Source organism: Microcaecilia unicolor, chromosome 2 (genome assembly GCF_901765095.1).
Source record: "Microcaecilia unicolor chromosome 2, aMicUni1.1, whole genome shotgun sequence".
NCBI lineage: Eukaryota > Metazoa > Chordata > Amphibia > Gymnophiona > Siphonopidae > Microcaecilia > Microcaecilia unicolor.
In genome coordinates, this window is record NC_044032.1 from 455,853,408 (window position 1) to 455,867,500 (window position 14,093).

General features: G+C 39.9%; 1 protein-coding gene across 5 annotated transcripts in view; it reads left to right on the plus strand.

Annotated features, from left to right (window-relative positions):
• Nucleotides 1-14,093, plus strand: part of EXOC6B (exocyst complex component 6B) — a 1,013,473-nt gene that overhangs the window by 632,468 nt on the left and 366,912 nt on the right. For all 5 annotated transcript variants that reach the window (XM_030190960.1, XM_030190961.1, XM_030190962.1 and 2 more), the window contains exon 18: nt 6,859-7,038. In XM_030190960.1, the coding sequence (XP_030046820.1) occupies nt 6,859-7,038 (180 nt within the window). The remainder of the gene's footprint in view (nt 1-6,858; nt 7,039-14,093) is intronic.

The window sequence follows — 14,093 nt, forward strand, 5'->3', positions numbered from 1 at the left end:
GAAACACAATCCAGGTCTACTCTTTAGGAATAAAAAAAACAAAGCCAGCCTCAAATATTTATTTAATTTAATTAATTTGTTTATAGCAAAATTTATATCCCACATTTTCCAAACATGTTTGGTTCGATGTGACTTGCAAATTTATGTTTCAAGAATTTTTATTGATGATAAATACATTAGACATAACCATAACAATTCAAATCTGACCTTTGAGTATTGTTACATGCTTACGAACATGAATATAAAAATCAGGCCACTTTAATCATCAAGGATTTTACCTTTTTTCCCCCCTCCCTCTAGCCTATGGTCCCAGTGGTTAACTATCCAGCGGCTTGAACAGCTCGACTCAACAATTATCTTATGAGGTTACAAAATATAATACATTACCCAGATAACAAGAGGTCCTTATGCTGCATTCGTTTATCCAGCTGTCAAGCCCCTATCCCTTTCCCGCCTTCTACCCTCCCATCCCTACCCCCCCCCCCCCCCATACCCCCCCCCCCCTCTTATCGGGCAGAACCAGATTTTCTTGTTCTCCTCCAGTTACCATACCTTCAGGTTAACTAGAATTAAGGAGCAAACTACGCCCCCTGGGGCTTGACTTGCAAATTTAATTAGAAGAGGTAGAGAATTACATTTTAAGAGAAAGGATAGGAGCAACAGAGATTAAGAGAGTGTAAGAGAGTTTTTAGTGAATTACATTTTAAGAGATTAGACCGATGCGTAGAGGTTCAAGAGGGAGGACTTGTTTAGGGAGAGAGGGAGGTTGGAGGTATTTGGTTGGCTTGGGGAGAGGTTTGGGGGGGGGGGGTTCGTTTTTTGTTGTATGTGGGTAGCAACTTTTTGAACAGGTAGGTCTTGAGGTGTTTCCGAAAGTTATTGTGGGGTGTTAAGGACCTTAGTGACTTGGGGAAGGCATTCTACAGCTTGATGCTTTGGTAGAGAAAATTCACTAAGTGGACAGACTTATAGATTAGCTTGTGACATAAGAGATAGTGAAGGGTCAGATAATTCCTCGCCTCCTTCAGGGTGTTCTTACGAGTTAGGACAATCATGTCTGAGAGGTGTGCAGGCGCTGCACCATGGGTTATGAGACAGACCATGGTACAGAGTTTGAAGGATATGCAGGCTTGATTGGGATCTAGTGGAATGCTTGTAGTAAAGGGGTTGCCCTTTCATATCGTATTTTCCTGAAAATAAGTCTGGCTGCTGTATTTTGGGCAGTTTGGAGTCTCTCTATGATTTGCTCTTTGCAATCCTGCATTGCAGTAGTCTAAGTGTAAGAGACCTAAGGATTGTACAATCAGTTGGAATACTTTTGTGGGGAAGTTTTTTCTAATTCTTCTTAGTTTCCACATTATGTGGAATCTGTTCGTTACTACCTTTATGACCTGGGGTTCAAAAGCTAATTTTTGATCGGTGATCACTGCCAGGAGTTTTAGGTTGTTGCTAGGGGGGTATGTGGTCCCATCTATGATTATATTGGGTATGTTGGTTTATTTGTAGGGTGATGTTTCTACCAGGAATTGGGTCTTGGCTCGGTTGAGTTTGAGCTTGAATGTGGTGGCCCAGTTTTCTAGTGTGTTTAGGCCTCTTCTGATTTCCTCTGTGATGTCTTTGATGTCACTTTTGAATGGAATAGAGATAGTCACATTGTCTGCATAGATGAACGGGTTGAGGCCTTTGTTGTCGAGTTGAGGTTTTTGGCTAGTGGGGTCATCATGATGTTGAATAGTATTGGGAAGATGGAGGATCCCTGTGAGACTCCTGATTGTGCTATCTAGGTAGAGGATAGTTCATTGTTCATTTTGACTTGGTAAGATCTTTTAGTCAGGAATCTCTCAAACCATTTGAGTTAAGCTGATCTTGTCGAGTATTCAGATTAGGATGCTGTGGATGACCATATTGAAGGCCATGTCAAATTGTAGTAGCAGTATATTTCTGCCTTGGCTGATTTCTCTTCTGAAGTTGTTTGGCGATCAGTGCGGTAAGTGTAGTTTTTATGTTGTAGTGTGATCTGAAGCCTAATTGAGAATAATGTAATATTGAGAAGTTATTCAGATATTCAATGAGTTGTTCATTGACTCTGCATTCCAAAATCTTGGCAATGAGTGTTATGGAGGCCACTGGTCTGTAATTTTTGACACTGCTTTTGCTTGATTTAGGGTTTTGGGGGGTAGGCATTAGAATGATCTCCTTTTCTCTAGGAAAGATGCGGTGGCTATCGGGTCTGCTAGGCAGGCTGTGATGAAATGGGCAGGAGTTTCTTTTAAAAGGTAGCTGGACCATGTGTCCAGTTAGCAGTGGGATTTGGTAGTTTTAAGTAGCAGTTTCTGAACTAAAGCCATGTTTGGGAGAGCGAATACTGACTATGATCTGTTGGAGTCGAATGGCTTACCTTTTCTGATGAGTATATCCAAGTACAGATCAAGATTTGGGTCGTGATTTTAGAAGGAGGCTCTCATTGATGACATTTATCTTCAAAATGGTTGGCTACTTTTTGTGCTCCCAGTGGGCTTTCTGATTCACATGCCAGCTGATCTGTGGAAATAAGCAAGTTGATTACATTGTAGAGTTTGTATGTGTTTTTATAGGCAGATCTGATTAGTTGTTTATAGTAGCTGAATTTGATTTTCCTCGGTTTCACATTGTATTGTCTGATTTCTGATTTCCATTTCGTTTTGTTATCATTTGTTGTGTTTCTGCCATAGTCTTTCTAATTTTCTGCATTCTCTTTTGTGTCACCAACGTGGATACTGATAAACTTATCCAGTTTGGATGCAGTTAGAGGGTAACAGTAACAAAGGAGTAGATGAATAGGAGGCTTAAAATTAAGCTGGACCATTAATAGCTTTCAATGTAGTAAACTGATGGTTTGTACTACTTCAGTGGAAGCCTTGGCCTGAAAACACAGGGTGACACCTCCCCCTGTCTGTGCAGAGACCCCATATTAACTAAACCTACATTAAGAGACATGTCTGAAAAGGAATCTTGATATCACAAGAGAATCCTTCCTGGTAAGAGATAAGGACTCTGTCCTGGGTGTAGCATTATTATAGTGAAAATATCTTGATGCTACCTTTAGTGTCTCTAAAAGCATGGTTTCATCATGGGAAGCTACCTCGTAGTAAACAGAATGTAAGCAATCTGTAGTAAGAGGTTAAAACAGGGTAAATACAATACATAATCTAATTGCGAGAGAATGATAACTAGTAAAGGTACATCATCGTGGGTTATAACAGTCTTGATGTCATCTTTAGTGTCTATAAGGGTGTGATTTCAGTGCAGGAAGCTACCTACAGTGGGGGAAATAAGTATTTGATCCCTTGCTGATTTTGTAAGTTTGCCCACTGACAAAGACATGAGCAGCCCATAATTGAAGGGTAGGTTATTGGTAACAGTGAGAGATAGCACATCACAAATTAAATCCGGAAAATCACATTGTGGAAAGTATATGAATTTATTTGCATTCTGCAGAGGGAAATAAGTATTTGATCCCTCTGGCAAACAAGACCTAATACTTGGTGGCAAAACCCTTGTTGGCAAGCATAGCGGTCAGACATCTTCTGTAGTTGATGATGAGGTTTGCACACATGTCAGGAGGAATTTTGGTCCACTCCTCTTTGCAGATCATCTCTAAATCATTAAGAGTTCTGGGCTGTCGCTTGGCAACTCGCAGCTTCAGCTCCCTCCATAAGTTTCAATGGGATTAAGGTCTGGTGACTGGCTAGGCCACTCCATGACCCTAATGTGCTTCTTCCTGAGCCACTCCTTTGTTGCCTTGGCTGTATGTTTTGGGTCATTGTCGTGCTGGAAGACCCAGCCACGACCCATTTTACGGCCCTGGCGGAGGGAAGGAGGTTGTCACTCAGAATTGTACGGTACATGGCCCCATCCATTCTCCCATTGATGCGGTGAAGTAGTCCTGTGCCCTTAGCAGAGAAACACCCCCAAAACATAACATTTCCACCTCCATGCTTGACAGTGGGGACGGTGTTCTTTGGGTCATAGGCAGCATTTCTCTTCCTCCAAACACGGCGAGTTGAGTTCATGCCAAAGAGCTCAATTTTTGTCTCATCTGACCACAGCACCTTCTCCCAATCACTCTCGGCATCATCCAGGTGTTCACTGGCAAACTTCAGATGGGCCGTCACATGTGCCTTCCGGAGCAGGGGGACCTTGCGGGCACTGCAGGATTGCAATCCGTTATGTCGTAATGTGTTACCAATGGTTTTCGTGGTGACAGTGGTCCCAGCTGCCTTGAGATCATTGACAAGTTCCCCCCTTGTAGTTGTAGGCTGATTTCTAACCTTCCTCATGATCAAGGATACCCCACGAGGTGAGATTTTGCGTGGAGCCCCAGATCTTTGTCGATTGACAGTCATTTTGTACTTCTTCCATTTTCTTACTATGGCACCAACAGTTGTCTCCTTCTCGCCCAGCGTCTTACTGATGGTTTTGTAGCCCATTCCAGCCTTGTGCAGGTGTATGATCTTGTCCCTGACATCCTTAGACAGCTCCTTGCTCTTGGCCATTTTGTAGAGGTTAGAGTCTGACTGATTCACTGAGTCTGTGGACAGGTGTCTTTCATACAGGTGACCATTGCCGACAGCTGTCTGTCATGCAGGTAACGAGTTGATTTGGAGCATCTACCTGGTCTGTAGGGGCCAGATCTCTTACTGGTTGGTGGGGGATCAAATACTTATTTCCCTCTGCAGAATGCAAATAAATTCATATACTTTCCACAATGTGATTTTCCGGATTTAATTTGTGATGTGCTATCTCTCACTGTTACCAATAACCTACCCTTCAATTATGGGCTGCTCATGTCTTTGTCAGTGGGCAAACTTACAAAATCAGCAAGGGATCAAATACTTATTTCCCCCACTGTAACAGTAAACAGAATGTAAGGAATAGTTAGGGGTCCTTTTACTAAAGGGTTTTAAGCCCTAAAGCATATTTACATGTGAAACGGGTTACCCATATCGGGGGTAACTTTGTAAAGCAGTGGCTACTATAAAGTCATATGGATATATGCATACATGCAGTTGTTCATGCTAAGAAAAGCACATGTAGTTTAACATAATCTGACCATAGAGAGAGTAGTTTTGATGGAGTAGTGAAGGTATGGATGTACTTTATAAAAATGTATGCACATGTGCACACTTACCTTGGAGCAGGTGTAAATGTGTACAACAGCGTTTGTGTGCTACTGAGAATTATTGTAGAAGCCTACTTTGTGCTTATAAAATAAGCACATTGTTGAGAATGTTTATACGTGCCCTTGTTGTATTGAAAATTATTCCCGTTAGGCCCATGTTCTCTTTCAGTCATTGGTAATTGTGTTTAATCCTATATAATAATTCTCACCTCCAACGTTCGAATGTGCCTGGGACCGTGCCTCCCTCGGAGGTGGTCTGCTAGGCAGGCACGCACTGACGTCAGTGACAGCTGATTCCAAAGCAAGGGGAGGAGTAGGGAAACGGTTTCCCTACTCCTCCTCCTGCCTGGGAATCAGCTGTCAGTGCGCCGCTCCCAGACCCCACCCTCGCTGCATCACCAACCCACCCCCCCCCACCCGACGACCATGAACACCCCGTGTCCCCTCACGCACCTCCCACCGAGTTCCACATTCCGCCCTCCCTCCGATTTCAACACCCCCTTCCCCGCCGCCGTCCAGTACCTGTGCTGACGGGGGACCCCAACCCCCGTCAGCTGAAGTCCTGTGCTGGCCTTCGCGGCGTTGCTTCTTCAGTGATCTTCTGTTGAAGTTCCTCTGCGTGCGTGTGACATCAGACGCACGCAGAGGAACTTCAACAGAAGATCATTGAGGAAGCAACGCGGTCAGCACAGGACTTCGGCTGACGGGGGTTGGGATCCCCCATCAGCACAGGTACTCCACGGCGGCGGGGGACGGGTTTCGCCGAGAAGGGGGGTCGACAGGGTCACGGAAGGGGGGTACAGGCGTCCGTAACGCGGAGGAGGGGGTTGAAACGGAGGGAGGGCAGATTCTGGAACAGCAAGGGAGGGTGGGGGATGGCCTTGCTAGCGCCCGTTTCCTTCCCTTAAGAAACGGGCATGTTTTACTAGTAAATATTAAAATTAAAGGGAACAATGTAATTGAAATCATTAAGAGGGTGATTTTGTATAAGCTTTCCATATGTGCAGAAAACAACTGAGGGTCATTGTACAAGTGTATTTATAAAGGCATATAGGTCTAGCTTATAGTTAGGATATCAAGCTGAGAACCAACAATAGTAGTGCTAGTTCAAATCCCACTGACACTCCTTTTGGCCTTGGGCAAGTTACTTAACCCTCCAGAACCATGGGTGCAAACGTAGACTGCAAGACCTCAGGAACAAGGAAATACTTACTGTACTTGAATGTAACCTTGCTTTGAACTACTACTGAAAAGGTGTGATACCTTTTTGAACAGTTCACTGTTATGAAATTACTCCCTAAAAATCTGTTAAACTCTCTATTGTGGAATAGTAATTATGCCATAAGTACACTTAATATTTTTTCTGTGTTTAACCCACATCCATCCCGTGTCAGATTGCCAGTTCTGGTTCTGAAGTCATAAAAGTGACCCTTGGTTTTATACAAAAAGAAGTTATAGTAAACCAGCTTTGTATGTTGGACAAAATATAATTGTGTAAACTGAGAGAACTTTTGTTTTCCCATCAAATGGAGCTTTGTAGTGTGATCCTTGTAGTTTGACACACATCTTGGAGGAGGGAGGCTGGAGCAATCTGAAACAGAGATCATTGTTAGCTTTGCGTGCTGGCTGCAGCTAGAAGTGTATTTATTTAGCAACACTTCTTCTCCAAGACTGTTTTACTTTGATGTCTCTTGTAGGATGCCCGCCATGCTGCAGAGGAAGAGATCTACACAAACCTGAATCAGAAGATAGACCAGTTTTTGCAGTTAGCAGATTATGATTGGATGGCTACAGAGCCACACAGCCGTGCCAGTGATTACCTCCTGGATCTCATCGCTTTCCTGCACAGTACCTTTGCAGTTTTCACACACTTGCCTGTAAGTAATAACACTTGGGGGGGGGGGGGGGGGATGTTAAAATGGATAAATCCATTCTGCTTTTCTGTGGTTTATTGCCTGTGAACAGTTAATCATGAAATGAACACACAGAAAACTCTGAGTATAAGGGCATCCTATTTGTTTTTCTGTTTGCTTCAAAATTCTTCTTCCAGGTAAAGACTCAGTAGCTTGTAGTCAACTGAAAAATGTTGTGCATAAATATAGATCTATTATTTCATACTATACTATAAAATATCTTGTATTCTGTGTTCTTCATTAAGATTCAACAGGGGTTACAATAAAGAAAAATCTCCCTCATATGGAGTGAATTACAATTTTGCCAAAAATGATTTTCTAATAACTATTCCATATTTGTAAAAAAAATAATACATTTTAAAATTCTTAAGAAATAGCAAGTAAGAATGAATGGGCAAATTATTCCAGATTTTTGAGCTTAAATATCTGCAAGATTGTTCCAGATATTTTTTTAGTCTGACCCCTTTTTAAACTTAGAAAAGCCAGGGTTAGATTTTGAGTAGAGTGAGTATCAGTACAATTGTTCAACAAAATACAATAATTTACCAGTCCATCTGAGTTTTGGCCTGTCAGTGATGTATAAACCATACAAGCTATCTTAAATTCTATTCTAGAATTTATGGGCAGCCAATGGAGACTGTTCAACAAAGGAAAGACTTTCTCAAACTCATTTGCTCTAAAAATGAATCTGGCTGAGGTATTTTAAAGTAACTGCAGCTTTTTAAAACAGTTTTTAAAACAGTTTTACTGCAATACTCCCAGATAATGAGTTGTAGTAGTTCAAATAAGGTACTAATACTGCTGGGGCAACACTTCTAAAACTTTGTGGACTTAACGAAGATTAAACAGCCTTACATGCTGCAGTTGAAAAAAGATTTTTTTTTAATCAAGGTGTTAACATGATCTTCAAGCATCATCCTAGAACTGAGAATTGTATGTAAAACTTTTGATTTATTTTCGATCTGCAAGATTTTCCCTGAATCTAATATAAACTTTTTCTGTGGAATTGAATCAAAATCACTTACACCATACAACTTTTGTTTTCTATCTGTTCATTGTTTTAAAAATTATACTTGGTCTAAGAATCTACCAAGGAAATATTTTAATAGTTCTATGAAATCATCTGTATATGTTAACACTAGAATACCTAGTTTAGTCAATGTCTTTCCCAGAGATTTCATATAGACATTAAAGAGCAAGGGGATAGAAGTGAGCCCTGTGAAACTCTACATAAAGGTAGTCAAACAGTTGTATGCAAATATTTAGGTGTCCCTTGCTCAAACTTTGTTTCAATGACTGCCTAGGTGAACAGTAACAACATAACCTTTTATCGCAGGGCATGTGCATTCACACGCAGCTGAAATGTAATTAGGAACATGACTGTTGGGTCTCACTTTCTCCACATATCCTTGTAGTATAGAATAGTTCTGGAGAGAAATTTCTAATAATCTAATAATAATAACAATATGCTAACAGCCTGGGTAAAATTTTCAGGGAACTTCCAGGAAACAAAATAGGAGAAAAAAATTAATATTTTTCTTTTATATGGTTCTTTATAGACCTCCAGGAGTCTCAGGACTAGGGCCCTGACCACCCCCTCCCCCTTTTAGTAAATATAGTCGTCCTGACACACTGTCTTTTCTCAGGACCAAACAAAACACACTAAAAAAAACCCCACCCGCAGGCATTGTTTCTTTCCTGGGAGAAGATTCTCTCTCTCGTCCCCCCCCCCCCCCCCCCCCCCCCCCCCCCCCCCCCAGTATTGCTGCTGTAGTGGTCCCATTCAACACAGTCCACTTTGGGTTCAAACAAGCATTGGAACCAGCTGTCAACTGATAAACTATTCTTACTTACTGCTTCTGCCCTATCCCCACTTATTCCAGTTAGAGACCACCACCCACAGGCAAACTCTTAATTCGTCAGCCTTCCACTGGTCTTCTTCCAGCGTTCTCAAAGTCCATCAAGAGAATTCCAGTAGAACTCTGCATACTCCCCTCCCTTGGATCAGCATCCCTCTTCTGGTTTTCCCTTTGCTTGTTGGTCTGGGGACATCGAGGGGGGCTTTCTGGTAAATCCCACCTTCTTCCCCCTTTCAGGCATCATGTAATACCTATTAATCCAAGGAGGCATATCAGCTTCACTCCTTCCCTCCATTTCTGGTGCAACTGCTGAGTCATTTTGGAAGATGGGCAAGGGTTGCCTGTCCTTAGGGAGGCTCTCCAATTCTGTAAACCTGTCTTTGCATCTATTTAGGGGGTTGTTTCCTAATACTATCCTCTACATACCAGGGATCCTTCTGAGATACTTGCCTGTGCTGGAGCTGACAGTCATAAACAGGAACGTTTTTTTTTTTCTGGGGAGCCCACAGAGAGCATATGTGACTTAGTGGCTATCTGCACTCTCCGTCCTTTCTTCCTAGCCCCTGGGGCTTTGTGCCCATCACTACGTGATACAAAATTACACATATTTCTGCAAATTTTAATACATAAATACTATTTATTTGCTGGTTTTTAACAGATTGAAAATAGGTATGGAAGATGCAGAAGTTTGCATACCAGTTTGTTCATGACTATTTTATTTTTTTTTGAAGTTGTCAGTAGACATGCCAAAAGGATCTTCCTTCTGGAGTTCATAGGATATAGCATGTATATCAAGGTGTGCTTGGAAGTTGATTTTGATCAAGCCTGTGACACCCAATACAATGGAAATGTATTTGTATTTTTCTGTTAGAACTCCTTGGTCTCTCGACTGCATTTCTTTGGTACTTGAGGATTTTGTTTCCCCACTCGTTCACAGAATAATAACTTGACACTGACACTTCTATTACCAACAGCATTCTCCTGTCTTTCTCCTTCACCACTATGTCCAGTTTTCTTGTATTAAACATTTTCTCAGCTGATCATAGCCTCTTCATTTTCCATAATTCTGTTGGTATCACAATCCCAGTGCTTATCCAGTACAATGTAATGTTTAAAAAGTTTCTAATGGATGAGATGTGCCACCTTGTATCTTTCTGTATAGAAATTGTCTCTCATTAGAACTTTGCAAGAGAAGTAACCATTTCTTGCTCTTTTTTACAGAAGCTAAATATATTTGTTTTATCTTTTTGGGGTTTTTTTGCTTGCTGTGAGACTTAACTTATTCTGCAATTAGGTAGCTGGCCAGGCAAGAGTGTGGAATTCAGCAGTTGGAGCTTTTTAGACCAGTCCTTACTAGGGTTTCACAAAATGTTGTCCTAAGTTCCATTGTGTTTTTTATTATTGCTCTGCGCCTACGTGAGTCACAAGTTGTATATGCAATCCATATTGCATAAAAGGATATTTTTGAGGCACTTTATTGGGCTTAGAGTATTGGAGGTGTTTTGTGCATCCTGTTTCCAGTCACTGTTCTGCTTATAAATGTTTTTTCTTGTAAGTTTTCAGCTGACAGTTTTGGAGCTACTGTGTATTGCATTACGTGGAGCTAGTTGTTTCAAGTGCAGTCTGTAACTCAGAACAACATGTTACACAGTTATATCATAATGCCACCAGTCTTAAAAGTCACCCATGGGAGTATCAAACACAGAAAACATAGATATCAAAAGGGGCATCTGTAAAAAGTCTGCAAGATCCAGGCTTTTTGCAGGAAAACATCAGGTAGCTACCTCTCTAATGTGTCTCATATTGCTGGAACAAGCTTTGCCAAAAGACTGGATCTGGACATCATCCATGACTTCACTGAGATCACAGACAGTTTCAACAACACAGCCAGAACAAGCTGATGCATTACTGAATTACAAACCAGCAGTTAGAAACACACATCAAGAGGCTGCTTTCTATTAGAGAAACTGCCTTAATGATGGAGATTAAGAAACCTAGCTTGCAAACTAGAAAGTTACGTCTGCAGAACTTCTGACCTGAGAGATCTCTTGCTTATTTGACACACCATACTTGTTAATAGTTTTGATGAAGATGAGCTGGGAGTTGTGTCCATATTTTGCTGCTGCTGTTGAAGATGCCTTTAGTGACTAAAAGCTTCCAGGTAACCCCAATATAAAATATTCACTGGTTTGACTGATCACGGTTTTCACCCTAGGCTTTTTTCAAAACTACTACATGCAAGTAGAATATTCCCAATCATGCAAAATAATTTGCTTGCATTATTTTTGAAAAATTTCAGTTGCTACTAATCTATAATTTCCTTGAGCCATTTGGAGTAGCCATGTTTGGAACAGTATCATAGATTAGCTTGTTTGAAAAGGATGTGCAGCAACTATGAGATTATTTGTGACATCATACTCATTAAAGTGCATTCAGAATCTGGAATGAAAGATAAGTTATACAGCATGAACAGCGTTGAAACTGTACTACTGAAATATTTCCTAAAGTTGCTGTAAGCTTATCTTAAAAACAAATTATCATAATTAAAGAAATATTTTTAAAGGCTTTAAAATGAATTGAAAAATAAATAATTTGTAGAATCAAGTGAACTTGCTTCTAACTGTTCTTTCAGAATATTTATATATACATTTAATACATCTAGTAGCGCCAGTGTACAACGCTGCATACGTCTAGTAGCGCTATAGAAATGATAAGTAGTATTATTAGTTACATTTAGGTATCAGAGGCATTTTTCCTGTCCTTAGTGGGTTCACAGTCTATCGTTATGGTTGGAAACGTTAATCTTGAAAACATTACCAACCAATACACCAAGAATTTCCTCCTTAATGTTTGGGAATTCTCGCTTTTCAATAGAATGTCTTCTCATGTAAAATGTCATCAATTAGATGTATTAGCAACTAAATTTACAGACCCAACTATTTTTTTCATCTCAGATTTTCATTGGACCCCAATACCTTGGTCAGATCACAGTAGCCTCTTTTTAAAATTTCACTGGAAGAAAATTGTCATTCCAAATCCCCAGATTTGTTACATTTCTTTTAAAACTAGAGATAAAATTGACCTTTTAAAATCGTCCAATGAGTCATTCAGTGCATTACTTACCTCAAACCATTCCCTGAATTTCATTCAGCAATGGAATGATACTTGTAAAGCAGTCCATGTTGTTATTGCACCTGTGACTGTCAAATCTCATCCAAAAAGATTATCTCCTTGGTTCAAAGATGATCTGATGATCTTTTACAAATGAAACATAAATGCAGAAGACAGGAGAGTATTTGGGCTAAGGACAAATCAACTGAACAATGGATTGCTTGGAAAAAAAAATTGAAAATCTACAAAGGTATGATCTGTAAAGTGAAAACCTCCTACTATTTCAAATTCATTGGTGATAAGTAGTCAACCCGAGGAAGCTTTACTCATTAGTTAATAGTTTATTGGACACTCAACTAATAACCAGTTCAACTGATCCCACATCTTTGGCCGACCACTTGGCTACTTATTTTAAACAGAAAATAGCTAAAATCACACTACAGCTTAATAATACCCCTTCATCTATTTCCTCTCATTCTCAAGCAGATAGAATCTGGTCCATTTTTCATCTAATCACTACTGATCAGGTCAGTCACACATTACGCAAATACACATTGTCTGCTTGATATATGCCCTACTTATATCTCTCCTCAAGTCAGCTCCTGATTTATTCTTACATCATTTGCACTTGAATCTTACTTTGATGTCTCAAGGTTACTTTCCCTCTGACAATGTCAATATTATTTTGACTCCTATACCTAAAAATACCCAAACTAGCCTAAGTTTAATTTCCAACTATAGACCAGTAGCCTTAATTCCTCTTCTTGTTAGAGTAATGGAAGGACTTGTCATTCACCAACTTATGGAGTAGCTCTAGCTTCATTCTAGCATAGTTCGCAATCTGATTTTAGGCCCTCTTACAGTACAGAAACTGTGCTTACCACCCTCTTAGCTAACTTTAGGACAGAATTAAGTTTTGTCAACAAAATATTGATACTTCAAGTTAATCTATCCAGTGCCTTTGATACTGTTGATCATAATATTCTTGACTATTACAGAACCTGAGTTGTCCTGAAATGGTTTTCTGGCTTCTTAAGATCTAAGTCTTATCAAGTCAAACATTCAGGTGTAGTTACTTCCACGTGGTGTAGTTACTTCCACGTGGTCTCCTGGCTGTGTGGTCCCTCAGGGTTCCCCTCTTTCCCCCATCATGTTTAACATTATGATGATACCTCTTGGTCATCTTTTAGAAAAATATGATCTTTCAACATACATATATGCTGATGATGTCACTATTTATATCCCATTCTCTAAGGAATTACTTGACATAACTCACATGGTTAGTCTAAGGATAAAAATTATGGAATCATGGGCTTCTAATTTCAAACATAAACAATATGGATAAAACTAAGTTTCTAATTATAACTAACCCTCACCATCTTATGGATCTTAGTAACTTTACTACTAAGAACAAAACCTGTTCCCTTGAGTTATCAATGAAAATCTTATGAGTCACAATAGATTGTTTCCTCACTCTTGAAAACCAAGTCTCTAAGTTGACCTCAAGTGTCTTCCACTCACTTTGGAAGCTAAAGAGATTGAGGCCATTTTTCTCTAAATCTGTTATTCATACTTTGGTTCAATCCCTTGTCCTCACCAAAGTTGACTATTGCAATTCCATCTATGCTGGACTTAAAGGTGGTCTTCTCGAAAAATTACAAACAGCTCAAAATACTGCTGTTTGTCTTATATATAGATCTCCTCGCTTTGCCAAAGCCAATGGACTACATTGGTTACCAATCAGAGATAGAATATTTTTCAAATTATGCGTTTTCATTCACCAAATTCTGTTTGGTCAAGCCCCATTATATATGAATAATCTTATTGAATTACCCTCTTGTAATGCTGTTTCATCATCTAGAGAATATCTTGTCTTACATTTAGCTATCTGTAAGAATGTGATATATAAAACAATTCACTATGCTAATTTCTCCTATCAAGGCACCAAAATTTGGAATTCTCTTCCTAAATCAATCAAGTTTACAGATGATTGTCTAATTTTTAGAAGTGTTCTAAAAACACATTTCTTTGAATAAAAAGAACTCTATT